The 14,480-nt window shown below is 36.9% G+C and overlaps 2 protein-coding genes across 4 annotated transcripts; both read right to left on the bottom strand.

Annotated features, from left to right (window-relative positions):
- Positions 1 to 1,192: 1,192 nt before the first annotated feature.
- On the bottom strand, positions 1,193 to 7,866 carry LOC307132113 (AN1-type zinc finger protein 5). 2 transcript variants are annotated; one of them, XM_079826269.1, is made up of 6 exons: positions 7,756 to 7,866; positions 5,966 to 6,167; positions 5,753 to 5,858; positions 5,454 to 5,578; positions 4,878 to 4,985; positions 1,194 to 4,001 (listed from the first exon to the last, which is right to left on the bottom strand). In XM_079826269.1, exons 2-6 carry the CDS (start codon positions 6,123 to 6,125, stop codon positions 3,853 to 3,855), a joined length of 648 nt encoding a protein of 215 aa, XP_079682395.1. In that variant the 5' UTR covers positions 6,126 to 6,167; positions 7,756 to 7,866; the 3' UTR covers positions 1,194 to 3,852. The 2 variants fall into 2 exon arrangements, with proteins under 2 accessions (XP_079682396.1, XP_079682395.1); XM_079826270.1 differs by lacking the exon at positions 4,878 to 4,985 and having other exon boundaries at positions 1,193 to 4,001.
- Positions 7,867 to 9,047: 1,181 nt separating this feature from the next.
- plin3 (perilipin 3) lies at positions 9,048 to 14,405 on the bottom strand. Of its 2 annotated transcripts, XM_079826592.1 has the most exons (9): positions 14,209 to 14,252; positions 13,017 to 13,083; positions 12,729 to 12,761; positions 12,566 to 12,658; positions 11,537 to 11,619; positions 11,233 to 11,464; positions 9,955 to 10,310; positions 9,625 to 9,843; positions 9,062 to 9,519 (listed from the first exon to the last, which is right to left on the bottom strand). In XM_079826592.1, exons 4-9 carry the CDS (start codon positions 12,651 to 12,653, stop codon positions 9,415 to 9,417), a joined length of 1,083 nt encoding a protein of 360 aa, XP_079682718.1. In that variant the 5' UTR covers positions 12,654 to 12,658; positions 12,729 to 12,761; positions 13,017 to 13,083; positions 14,209 to 14,252; the 3' UTR covers positions 9,062 to 9,414. The 2 variants fall into 2 exon arrangements, with proteins under 2 accessions (XP_079682717.1, XP_079682718.1); XM_079826591.1 differs by having other exon boundaries at positions 9,048 to 9,519; positions 12,566 to 12,761; positions 14,209 to 14,405.
- Positions 14,406 to 14,480: the final 75 nt, after the last annotated feature.

Here is a 14,480-nt window from a genome sequence, read left to right as displayed (position 1 = left end):
AACGCTCAACATTCAAAAGGTAAATAAGGATTTATTGACGACCCGACCGACCGTGACCCGAATATCATTAAAAATATTTTTGGATGACTCGTAACCGCGGGTGACCGCAGGCACCCGCTCATTTTGGATAAACCCGCGCATCACTGATGTGCATCATCATTGCTTACATTGCATGAATGCCCACTACTGGCGGAATCTTTGCAATGGGCTGAATTGGAACGTCCTAAGTTCCATATGGAGTTCCACTATTTATTTTTTCCCCTTACAAAATTGTTTAATGCAGAATTCTATATATAGGTGTGTTTGGGTTGTTTTTTTTATATTTAAAAAAATATATATATATCAGATTTGTTTGTGGTGGCGTAAATTAAACGCAATATGCGGTGACGCCACAATCGTGTTTCATTGTGGTATATGAAGCTGCCTGAAGTGTACATATGAAGTAGGCTTACTCCCTTTGGTCAAAATCAAGGGAGTGAGGGTCTGTCCATATAAACTTCCCTCATCCACTTCACTAAGTGGAACACACTTCAAAATGGTGGCAGGGATTTCTGTCAAAAGATCCTCATAAACGCTACACACTGCACCTTTAAGTCCCCCTTTATCCAGATTCAGATTTTTCAATTTTATTTAATGCCATATCAGCATCTATGGCTATTTTCATGGCAAAAATTAAATTACAAAAATACAAACGTCATATAAATACAATAAAACCAAGCAAACAAACAAGTCATATTACACAAGATTTTTTCAAATTAACATATGATAAAAAAAATTGATCTTACTAAAGTCCTTAAGTGAAATAACTTCATAAAAGAGCCTTCTACTTGTTTTAAACACAGGACAGTCGAATAAAATATGTTTAACAGAGAAGGGAATCTTATAAAACATGCATAGAGTTGGGTCTTCACCTTTAAGCAAAGCAGCACGAGTCAAACATCTGGTGAAGACCACTTGATCAGATCTAGTTAAGAAATTTCCCCCCTTTATCCATGACAATATTCAAAGGTTGTCATATCCAAGCTCACATGTACCTCTAATACTTTTGTTTAAGCATTTTAATTGTTAATAGAGTTAAATGTATATACTTTTAAGACTTATCAGGGGCCCTTTGGAAGTTTGCCTGGTTGAGAACCGCAGCTTTGGATGTTCTGGAAATGTATTTGCATGACAAAACACACAAAACATTGTGTAAATTTAAAATAAACTTTGTGATTTTATTGGTTTTATACTTACTCATACACATCATACAATCCTAAATTTCAAAAGAAAACAAAAAGGTATCTGGTGGTGTCTCTGGGGGACTGGGCACGCTGCTAAATTAACCCATGAATGCTGGTTAATGTACTGCCGAACACGAGCTGAAACTCATCCGAATGTTCTGATGAACTCCAGGGAGAAAAATTCAATCTCAACGCCTTTACTAAAATCAAGGCATTCTTCTTTAATTGCGTTTAAGGAAGAAGTCACTTCACTATTTTGCTCAAAATCATGCAATGAGGACAGTTAATCATTGCTAGCATAGAAGGGATAATACACTGGCATACAGTGCCAATGATCTGATAAGACACTGAAGGCAACATCAGAGGTGACCAACTGGCTTTCAACCCACTGGAGCGTCATAGTCAAGCGGTTGACTACATTCACAGTTTTGTGCCTACACACATTACAACAATCTCACTAGAAAGTTAAGAGTCCGGAATTTCCCTACACGGCCTGTCACCTGTCTCTATGCCTAGACTTAAACCCTAGAAAGGTAGGATTATCCTCAAGCAAATGGTGCAGACAGAAAGAGTGAGATCCAAGCCCTCATTAAAAGGCTGTCAGGATGCCGGCTCAGCCGAGCATGGCGTGAATACATGCCAGCTCTCTGAGCCACTGACACCTGCCTTGCACAAAAGCCCTCTTGAGCTGGCAGCCCCACTGAGGATAATGCTGCAATCGCAGACGGTGCTAATTAAAGCTCAGGTTATTTCCTTAATAAAGCAGCAAGGTCATTACCGGGACTTCGAATCAGTTACATCCACCAAGTTGCTTTCAACAAGTCTCGTAATCAAGGGGTTGTGTATGAATCATGGAAAAATGTGCACATCCAAAGACAGACATCACAGGGGAAGATTGCCGGACAACATTAAGGATAAATACAAAATGGTTGTTTCAGCCCTTTTACAACAACAAAACAGTAATTAAAAACACACAACCAGCACAAAGACACAAGATTCACTCAAAGGATGACAGAGAACACCACATTGCATCTTTCTCCTTATAACGTATGGATAGTTAATAAACACACAAAACTGACGTTTTTCCCTTCTGAACCGGTCCTGTTCTTTCAGAAGCCTTACACATTCTATTTAGAATGGTAGCCATATTATATTTACATTAGATAGACGAAGAAACCTGTTCGCTTGGATTTCAGGCTCCGTTCGCCCGTGCAATGGGACACTGTTTCGTTTTACATTCTTGCAGCAATGTAAAATGTGGCTTTAGCAAACACTGCATTTGGCCTAATATCTGTGTGAGCATGCAACGTTTATCTGTTAGGAGAAGTGTGTGCATCTTCCACTATGACATCACAAGCACAGCGGTATTAATTGTAGATACATATCTTGGAATGGAAAGGCGTCACCTAATAAACATATTACTAGCCGGTTCCATTAGCATCATTCATTGGTCTGCTGGTGGTTAACAAATACCTTGCTCTCAAAGCTCTGTGGCTCTGAGGTAAAAGGACATAATAGTTCATCGCTGGCGTGCATTCGCAATAACTGCTAGGTTCCGTACAGCACCAAGGATCCTACACTAACTGCACTTTTTGTTGTGTTTGTGCGACGAAACTGAACGTTCTTGTGCTTTGATTCGTTTCATCCCAATCTAGTGTGAATCTACCCCATCAGGACCTATAATTCTTAAAAATGCGCACGTAAAATGGACTGAAATATTGTTAAGGGATTTTTTGCACACATGCTTCCAATCCTCCAGTACCAACCAACCAAATGATGATACAAAATAAATAGAATGCAATCACACAATTCAAGCTACGTACAATATATTAATATAGATCTTCTGATGCCATACACTCATCATTAAAACAGAAAAGGAAAAAAAAAAAAAAAAAAACTCAGTCACTCGCTTATGTCAAGGCTCTTGCTACACCCCACCCGCCCCCCTTCAAACCCCATCCAATAACTATTCATGCACCCAACATTAGCATGATAAGTCAATATATAAAAGAGAAATATTTTTTAAATGCACAGGCTGGGATTTGACATGTTGGGATAATTAACCAGAATAAAGAAGAAGAAAAAAAAAAAAACACAGAAAAAGAATTTTACATGGGTAAATGTGGGAGTAGTCATTAAAATCTATATTCTTCAGCAACGTTTTGCAATATCAGAGAAATTCCCTCTTGATGACACCCCCCACCCCCTCCAATGATTCCTGAACCCACATCTCAAGGCTCCAATAAAAAAATAATGTTAATATCCTAACAAAAATCAATGCCAGGGTAAAAACTAAAGAGTCCACCCTCCCCCCGGTGCACATGGATGCCCACCTGACAACCAATCCCTCTTCTCCCTGGCTCTCTAGAAAATAAAAACAAAACAAAAACACACACACACACATATTTCTCAACATGTCACACATTCACACACACACCTCTACACCGTCCTTCTGGGAGAGACAGGGAGATGATAGTTTAGGGAGTGGCCAAGCAGGGGCTGTACCCTACAACCCCACCCACCTTATCCTACAATGAAGAAATGAACCCATTTTAGAATGGTGTTATTCAGCGCCATGGTTCCAAAACTTGCAGGTCAAAACAATTTTTGCTCGTTTAGCCATCAGTCCTCATAACTTCTGAATCTTCTCAGCTACCACAATGGGGTTCTCCTTGCGAATGCGGGCGGCAGCGGCTCCTCGGTAGTCGTAGGGACAGTCATGTTTGTCAGAATAACGGTGGATAGCGCAAAACAGGTTACCGCAGCGGCAGTCAAAGCCTATAGACACAAAAGCGAGTGGATTTAGTCGTCGTGTAATCCTGCTGGGTGAAAAAGTTTAGCAGTGATTTCTCTAAAGAAAGGGCAGGGTACCAGCAGGGCCATGTGAAATGCAGCACTAACCTGCAGTATGCAGTCTGACTACAGATTCAAACTAGGACAAATTAAATCAAATTCATAAATATATCATATATACACTACTGTTCAAAAGTTTGGGGACGTTAAGCTTTACATTTTTGATGCTGTCTCTTATGCTTAGTTATCTGATATTACAGTAATGATATTACAATTTAACTTGTATTTGTATACATTTTAAAATGTCATTTCAATAAATTTTTCTTAATGTCACATGATCCTTCAGAAATCATTCTTATATGCTGATTTGGTGCTCAAGAAACATTTCTTATTATAAATGTTGAAAAGTTTTTTCCGGGATTCATTAATGAACACAAAAAGTTCAAAAGAACAGCATTTTATTTGTAATAGAAATCTTAAATAAAGTCTTTACTGCTGAATAAGAGTATTCATTTCTTTAAAAAACACACGCACACAAATCTTACAGACCCCCAAACTTATAAACGTTAGTGTATTAATATATTAAACATATTCAAATATACTATGAACCAAACCAGTATGTTGGATGCAAATGTTTATCTATATATATGAACATAGGTAATGGGAATAGGACTGCTAGAATGTTAAAAGTAGAAGACTGTCTGCTGACTCTCTCAATAAAAAAAAGGAAATGAGCAGTAATCAACAAAAAAAGAACAGCTTTGCAGAAAAGCTATATTTTGTAAAGTTTTGAAGTCTGCTCCAAGATAAGTGCAGCCCAGCCCTCATTCAAGAACAAAAAGCGCTTCCCTTGGCTCTTACCCGTGAGGCCAACTTTTTTCCTACAAGTGAAGCATCGATTCTTCTTTTTGTTCTTGTCAGGGGTCTGATCTCCATCTGATGAAGCCTGCGCAGCCTCCCCTACTGGCCCTGTTAAAAACATGGCCAGCCTTTGATAGATAACTTCTAAAACACAATAAACTTCCTGTCTTCTGAGGCTACATGATACTCAAATCAGTGATTTAATGGTTCATCAGTATTCATGTCTTCCATATAGAGAATTGAGTTTGGATATGGTTGTTCCAAGTTTTATTTCTTCTTTATGGATTTATCTGGTCTTCCATAATTGACCAAATATGACCAAGATTAAACCAGAATAAATACAAAAAACTACATACAAATGAAACTGTTAATGTTCAAAAAATATGGTGATTATTTCTTTTTTTTGGACCAAAATTGTGTGCAATTGTTTAACATGTAAAAGTTACAATATAATCATAATAATAATCAAAATCATAAAATGCTTTTCAGTGTGAAATGGTTTCAAGAACCAAAGAAATGTGCTTCTAAAATGAAAGTATATTTATTTAATTAAACAGCCGTGAAAACACGGAAGACCTGTGCTTTTAGACGATCCCTCCTCCTCTTCCTCCTCCACTTCTGCTCTGTCTGAATCATTGGTTGCCGTGTCCTGGGAGATGCTCATAGCAGTCATCTGCTGGGTCACTGGGCTGGTCGAACTACTGCATAAACACAATCCAACCAAATACAGGAGTTATTTGTTATAATTCCTTCCTATACCATCATAAGCAGCTTGTGCTCATTAAGAGATTACCACTGAGCTACAGACCGTTTTGCACTTGCAGTTTGTACCAATTCAAGCATGATCAGTCTCAGATTTAGAAAGACCTTATTACCTAGACGTGCGTTCTTCAGGTGGGGTAACGGGTTCTGTAGGGGGTACAGGGGTTGACTCCACCGTTACTGCAGATGCACCTGGGGAACCTACAGGAGATGTGGCAGCTAAAAGAGACAGACAGGCAGCTGAACATTAACTCTTCTTAACTTCAAAACTAAGTGAACAAACTCTGAACGGAATAGGTGCATTTGACACTGGGAGACAGATTTACCTTTCTCACCTGGGGGACTGTTTCGTCCCCCTCCTTGTTGTCTCTGCAGATGTTCCTTGTAGCAGACAGAGCACATTCCATTGGTGCGAGGGTTACCATAGAAACCGCATCCCATAGTGCAAAGCATTGGCACCTGCGTCTGATTTGTCTCCTGAGCCATGCTGTTTGAAAAAGGGGGTAAGGGGGACGGGAGAGGGCGATCCTGAAAATGGGGGTTGAACAATTAGTATTTCATCAGCATAATTTCGCATTAGCATCTAAAAGACCCATCTTTGATATCTAAAAATGAAAAATGTCAATGACCTATATGACATTTTTATGAAAAACAAAAATAAACTTCACATAGATCTTTCCCGTACAACTTTGTATCTATGGGTTAACAAGCTCCAAAAAGCATATAAGAGCACCATATAAGTCATGTAACTTGTGTACTATATTCCAAGCCACATGATAGCTTTTTATAAATATAATATACCAGTCATATATTCAACTTTCATGGTGTTTTATTTTTTTGTCCTTTTTGGGGCTTGACAGCATATGGTCACTATGAACTGTTGTTATATGGAAAATATTCTTTAAAAACTATTTTTGTGTTCCATGGAAAAAATAAATAGCATATAGGTTCGGAATGACATGAGGCTGAGTAATCAATGACAGAATATTTTTTTAAGTGAACTACTTGGGTACACTTTACTTTAATATGTCCTTTTTACAGTGTAATTACAAAAAATAAGTACTGAGTAATATTGATTAACATGTACTAAGCGTTAGGGTTTGGCTTAGTTGCTCGCATTTATGCATAATTTACTTTTAGCAATATTGTAAGTACATGTAACAAGGACAAAAATAAAGTGACCACATTTCTTAAAAACTAAAATGCATAATTACTATCACAACACATATAATATTAAAATAAATTAAACTAATTTGATATCATCATCTGTGGTCAACCCTTGTCTTTACTGAAAGGTTTTGAACAAAATATATCCATTCCTATGTTGTTCATTTCTTCTTGGCATGGCTGATTTATACAATGCCACCATATATTAAATAGACGACTGTGCACTAAATATGAAGATAAAATAGAGGAAAGTTTATAAATGAAACCTGTGAAACTGTTGGACTCCCATTAGAGCGAAACCCCATCTTTAACCCTTTGATTTATTTGTTTGTGACCCTGCAAGAGGCTAACAAAATGCTGCATGAAAACAATAGTTTCTTTGTTCGCTTTTTGTTTCTCAAACAAGCAAACGAATGATCCAGGTTACAGAAACCTAAACAGCCAGCTGATCAAATGACGATTAACAATCTGGCAACAGTTGCGCTTCAACACAAATAAAACACAGCAGTAAGTCTTTAATGTGGAAATATAGACGTTTACCGTAAAAACCTGGATGACAGATTACCAAATAAACGGGAATAAAAAAGGTTATTTTGGAGCATGTCCAGGAAAAATCAGCTGAGAGCGACTCCGCAATTAGAAAAACATTTTGTCTTTGACCCTAGTGTCGCGACAAACAACAAACCGAGGTGTTGTCATCGTCAAAGTGACATCGAAGGAGAATATATTCCTTCGACATATTTAACATTACCTACAGATGTCCGTGTTAAAACTGCTGAATAGATGAAAGTCGATTTGTTTGTGATATTCAACTAGCCAGGCTAACGCGCTAGCTCTGCTAATGGCTAGCTGACGTGATGGCACGCACACAAATCGGACAGCTGGGACCTCGAGACCGTCTCTCTAACACTCGCGGTGGCTTAAAACAACCGTTAGCTCGAATATTTACCCGTATTTCAGTGTGACCGAGGAGAAATCGACGACCTTGATCCCCAGAAATCTGTAGGTTCCTGCTATGCGCGTGCGGCCTGCTTCTCTCAACGTCATCTGAAACAACGGGTGTGACGTCACCCGAAGTGCAACAATTCGTTTTTTTGGCCGTCATCGAAACCTCATCACACTTCCCCCTAGTCCACACCAACAATGCTTCCAAGTTTTTATTTAACGTGCAGTGTATGTATGTATTTAAATGCTTTTTTTGAGAACACGTTTAAATGATTTGGGATGAAAAAATTGGGGAGTCTTAGGGAAAAAAATCTTAGGGAGTCAAGTGCATTTTACACGTGTATACTTTCATTTTCAATTTCGGTGTCAAAGCTTCCTACCTCAGCGTCTTTCATTCATTGCAGCCACTGTTAATTATTATACGAACAGTATGTGCATTATGCTATTTATGCTTGTTCCAGACTCCAGTCCTTTTAAGGCAAGACACCACAGGTGAATAGGGTAAAAAAAAAATATATATATACACACACACACACACACTTACTTACTAACTTACATACTTTCCCAGTCTAGAATGTTGTTTTTAAATATGAAAAATGTATCTATTTATCTAATTTATCTCATTATCTAATTAAATACACACTGATTTTCATACATTTTTACAAGAGAAATCTTAAAATTGGATAAAGTAGGTTAAAAATTTTGTTAAATGAACAAACCCTAGTCAAAACCTGTATATTCTGAAGGTTTTGACTAGGGTTTGTTCATATATCAGAATATAATAATATCAGAAGATGTATGTCTTAACATTGAAAACAACAACAAAAAGAAATGGCTCATCTGTGTAGATATGAATAAACCTGGAACATTTAAGCATTACTGAAAATGAGATTTCTGGCTCGGTGCATGAGAAAAAAATCATTTTGAGAAAATTGTCTTTTAAAGGTATGTATTGTAATTGAAATGTACAGATGCAAATAGATCAAGTGTAATAGAATACACTCTTGTGTGTGTATTTTGGGTGTTTTCTTTCCAGTAGTCTGAATGAAGACATGCAATGGAGGCAAAATCTCAAAATTGACAGTGCATGAAAAACCAATGTTTTGCCTGTAGTCCCTTCCCTTAAATGATCAAGAGGCATTCCAAGATCATAGTGGAGACTCCCCAATAGGACAATTGCATCTGTGATATTACATAAACGTGACCCTATATATGCTGAAATGCCTAAATATTCAATATTACCTCTCCATAGAATCCTTCATTTGTGTTCAGAAAGCAAAAACAAGAAGAAGAAATAGAAATCATTACATTTCTTTGACAAAAGTATTTTATTACATGAATCGATTGATTTCGCATTTCAAATAAATCAACAGATCTCTTTTGCAGGAGTTATTACATAAAAATCATGAATTACAAAACCAGGGACTATAAAGTATGATGGCTTGCTCTTATGAAAGTACAATGTATTCAGTATTTAAATACGACAAAGGTTTGAATACTACCCGGCAGTGGTTTCAATGCTTGGTTTAAAATACTGAGAAAAATTATAATTTGCAATGTTATGTTCATGAATTATGTTCACAAAATTCTGAAATGGAAATAGTTACAACATACAACAATTTGCAGCATATATTAACCTATTTCATTAGGTTGTGGGACATTTTCAATTGTCTTTCTCTGTTATCTGAGGTGCAAAAGGCCCAACCAGCCAGTTGAGTGGAGTGTTATTGAGAAGGTACTCCACGACTCCATCCAAAGATTGTCGCACCTGTAAAAAGATGAAGATTTACGATGAACGCTGTCTAAATTCTACATGCATAATAGATTAAAATTGATGACAAAATTGCATATACTCGGCTCAAACGGACTATACCTGGCCTATCTGCTGACGCGTCTGCAGTAGGAGAATGGGTGTGAGTGTCCTGGCGCTGCTCAGTGATGCCTGGAGTTCTTCAGCTGTATGCCGAGCATTCAGAAGCTGTTCCTGCACAGTGCCTGGGAGACCCTGTACGCTGGACACAGCACCTGAACATGCCACCTTTAGCTGATCACTCAAACCCCGTACCATGGACAGGGCTCTCCACTCCAGCTCCTATGGGGAGACATCCACATATACACACTGAGAATGTGTCTGATAGTTTTCAGTACGATATTTTGTGTTGGTTTGTAAGTAAAAAACAACAAATACAAAGTACATCTGTACCTCTCCCTTGGCTTTTCCAGCATCCACCTCTGTCTCTGTTACTTTTTCCTGCAGTTCTTCCGGCTGCCCTTCCTTCCACTCTTTCCATCGCTGATGAAGCTGCTCGGGAGCGCCCCCTAGGTGCTGGCTGGCACTGGCCATAGTAGCGCGGGCACTTTCCAGCAGGTCCAAAGTGCTGGTCATTTGAGTCACAGTCACATGCGTAGTGTCTCTGGCCTTGCGGGCCCTAAGCAGGGACTGCTCAAGCGCCCTCTCCCGAACTTTGGAAGACAGCTTACCCAGGCGGACAAAGTAGCTGGGGTTAGTAGTTACTATGAATCCTTCCTCCTCACCCGGCCTTGGTTCAGCCAGTGCAGCTGGAAGCAGAACACACAACACTGATGTCAAACCCTTACATTCATACACGTATAGTAAAAGTTCACCAGGGCTCACCAACACTACATTTATTCGATCAAACATAAAGTAAAAAGAGTAATACTGTGAAATATTAATAACATTTAAAATAACCGTTTTATATTTCAATGTATTTAAACGTAATGTATTTCTTTTTAAGTCTTCAGTGTCACGTGGTGTGACTAATATGCTTATCTGCACCTCAAGAAACATTATCATCACATTGTCATTATTATCAATGTTAAAAACAGATGTGCTGTTTAATAATTTTTTGTGGAAACCATGATACATTTTTCCCCAGGATTCTTCAATGAATTAATGTTGAAAATAATATTTATTTGAGAATTTTTTTTCAATGTAAAACTCTTTACTATCACTTTTGATCGATTTAATGCATGCTTGCTAAAAGTATTACATTTCTTTCAGAATCTTTCTGACTTTTAAACAGAAGTATATACTGTATATATTATAGTAAATGTAAAAATAAATATATATGAAATAAAATGATACATAATATATTAAATAAAATTGTACATATTTTTATTGTATTAAAAACTTTAATATTCAGGTCAGGGGTGTTATTAAGTGCATTTCTGGGTAATAATGCGATAGCAGGACTTGTTTACTTAAAGCTGCATTCCCCATTGCTCCATTTTGGCTCATTAGCTCTAGCCAGAACTGAAACAAAAAAGTCTTTCCTCCAAGAATGTGCTCTTTGCCCTTTCATTGTGATAATGTATATTTAAACAAACGGTTAATTGAGAAGAGAACATTTTTAGATTATTTTAGCTGATGTTACATTTAACTTTCCTATTTTTTTCTGATTTTTAAAGTAATTTCTTAACAATAATTAAATTACTGGGTCTGAAGTCCAGCAACACTTACCAAGCTCCTTTTCACTAAGTGGAAGGTTCTGATCCACCCAGTCTTCAGAGTGGGTGAGGGCCTTATCTACACCATTACTGACCATCTGGCCCACACGGCTCCCCATGACAGTGTTTATCCCTCCGGTCACAACCATACGTGTCTTTTCCACACCCCCCATCACGGCTCCCACCACAGCATCCTTTGCTCCTGTTACTGACTGGTACATCATGCCCACTGTGTTGGATACCAGCTGCAATGAAGATATTTACAATGTTGAGTCATATAGCAATTCAAATGTAGAATAAGTCAGTCTAAGCTTTACCTGGTCTGCTGGTTGTTGTAAGATTGGAAGGTTTTCTTCTACCTTGTCCAGTCCTTTCATGGCATATTCATTTACCACTGCAACTGTAAAAGAGAAAGAACACAAAAAACAACTGCTGTTATTTAACTATAATTATAATATATACAAAAATTATATATATATAAATTAAATACATTGGCGGTCAGAAGTTTGCAATAATTAAGAAATAATATCTTATAATATTTATAGATATAATACATTTTGAATGTTTTTGAAAGAAGTCTCTTCTGGCTCACTAAGAGGGAATTTATTTGATAAAACGGTAATATTACAATAAAAAAATTGTATTCTACTTGAATATATTTTAAAATATAATTTATTCCTTTGATGGAAAAAAGCTGAATTTTCAGCAGTCATTACTACAGTCTTCAGTGTCACATGACCTTTTAGAAATCATTCTAATATTCTTTATTATTATTGATGCTCAGTTATTAATAATGGTTCTTATTATTATCAGCGCTGAAAACACTTATTGTTTATGTGGAAACTAAAAAATGTTTTCAGGATTCTTTGATGAATAGAAAGTTCAAAAGAACATAATTTATTTGAAACTGCAACTTACAAAATTATAAATGTCTGTACATTACAGAATGAGAGTATTAATTTCAATTTTTTAGAAAAGATCTTATCAAAAAATATTACGCAGCAGCAACGTTTTCAACATTAATAATAAGAAGAAATCAGCAAATCAGCTAACTAGAATGATTTCTGAGGATCATGTGACACTGAGGACTGAAGTAATGATGCTGAAAATTCAGCTTTGCCATCACAGGTATAAATTAAAATTTAAAATCTATATAAAATCCATAAATTTATTTTAAATTGTAATATGTCATAATATTACTGTTTTTTACTGTATTTTTAATTAAAATAAATGCAGCACTGATGAACATAAGACTTAAACATTTAAAAAAATCATAATTATTCCAATCTTTTGACCGTCAGTGTACAAACTACCTTACTAACTGCATCTAGGTTTAAGAAACTCACTCTGAGGTTCCAGTCGGTCTAGTATGGGTTTGGAACCCGTTGAAGCAGCAGCACCTAGTGTTCGCACTCCGCTCTCTGCCACCTCCATTACTCCTTTAAGGAGCGGCACGCTGTCTTTAGTAGTGTTGTAGGCATTATACACCGCGCCACATGCTGAACTTACCAGTGGCAGGTTGCTCATTCGGGATACCACACTCTGAAACACAATTATATAACTTTGTTGCTGTTTACTCTACTTTTTTATACCCAGTGGGCCTCATTCATGAAACATAACAAATTGTTCATTAAAACATTTTAATATAAACTGATGCATTGAATAACATTTATATACAAATGGTTTCATGAACGCCTTACTCTAAAATTTGGTTTATGTGAATGAAGCCATATGCATTTCATATAAAAAGTTATGATTGGAAATGAACTTGAGGGTGTTATGAAATGTGTGACTCACCTGTTGTTCCGGAGTAGCCTGTGATTCCTCTGTGTCCATCTCTCCTGTCTTCATATTATCTGCCATTCTGTGAGATATGTTAAAACAAAACAAAACAAACAAACAGAAAAACATTTACTTTACTGATAATCATGGATAGTATAGATCCATCTCAGAAACACAAAGGCACTGTCATCATTAAAACTCACAGCCTGGTCAGAAAAAAAATCAGACGAGCAAATGATGACAGAATTGTAAACTATATATAATATTAAAAAAACTCTAATCTAACCCTACAATCTCTAACGTTGTCCCAGGTCCAAGAATGATCGCCCTACTTGGGTGAGTGAGTCACATTAAATGATGAGTGAACACATAGGCTACTTCTGTGCAAATTACGTTAACCATTACAGATTGACTTAGTTTATCATATCAGATAAGATACCAGAAAGAAGATGACGACCAATTTATAATGTAGATGTGTGATCATATAGCCTACATTGTTTCACAATAAGTGTAGGCTATATATTTATATTTTATTATAATAAAGCAGTTTATATTTATACAAAGTCTTTCTTTAAACTTAAGAGGAGAACTTTCACATATTAGCTATCTTGAGTCATTGTAATGAGAAATGAAGAAACGGCAAAGGGAGTCCTCTCAACCTCCCTTTAGTTCAGAAGGTCGAAAACCATAATAGGATATAAAAATCAATTTTGTGACACTTATAAAGTTTAGAAAACATCATCCTTCGTTGGCAAACTACCATATCTTTTCTTAAGTGGGCGTTAAGATCCCGTCATCGTAATGATGGCCTTCGTAATGACAAATCAAGAGCGTTGAATAAAAGAAAAGGCGTAAACTTTCACCCACTTCCTGAGAAATTTTATTGTTGCGCCATTGATTCCGTGTGGAATCTGACAGCTGAGACTGAAACGATAGACTACTAACCGCCTTATCAACAGTTTAATCTTACAATAGACTTATTTTCGTTCTGTAGTCATTAATAAACGTAATTTTGTTTCTGGGGCGCGGCTTGTTTGAGTGCGCGTGAAGAAACTTTTAGCCAACCGGAGACAAAACGTAATCGTAGGCACGCGCTCGTTCTTCGAGAGATCTACTGACATCACATTAATGCTCCGATGAAAAAAACTTATTTGTCATCACACAAATTCTAGACATTTTCCTTTCAGACAGCTGTCATAGGACTGACCTGATATTGATCTCTGTTGTCCCTCGCTGACCCGCGCCTGCTGTATGTGGGAGTTTCTAAACGCCGTCTAAGAGCCTGTCAACTTGACGCAATAAAAGTGCAAAGTTAGGAGGAGTTCTTTTAAACAAACCAATCAGCCTCTATGAAATCTCTTATTATGAAACTACCCTCAATTTTTGATGCCTTCTTTTAAATGTAGCCTTTTTTTAAACTATGATTATTATTTCCTCACTCTCAACCCTAAAGGTGCCCCTAAAGATTAATTATTGCTT

This window comes from Gobio gobio (assembly GCF_949357685.1).
Source record: "Gobio gobio genome assembly, chromosome: 10".
Classification (NCBI taxonomy): domain Eukaryota; kingdom Metazoa; phylum Chordata; class Actinopteri; order Cypriniformes; family Gobionidae; genus Gobio; species Gobio gobio.
The sequence above is the reverse complement of the archived record's forward strand: the minus strand, read 5'-3'. Positions and strand labels throughout refer to the sequence as shown.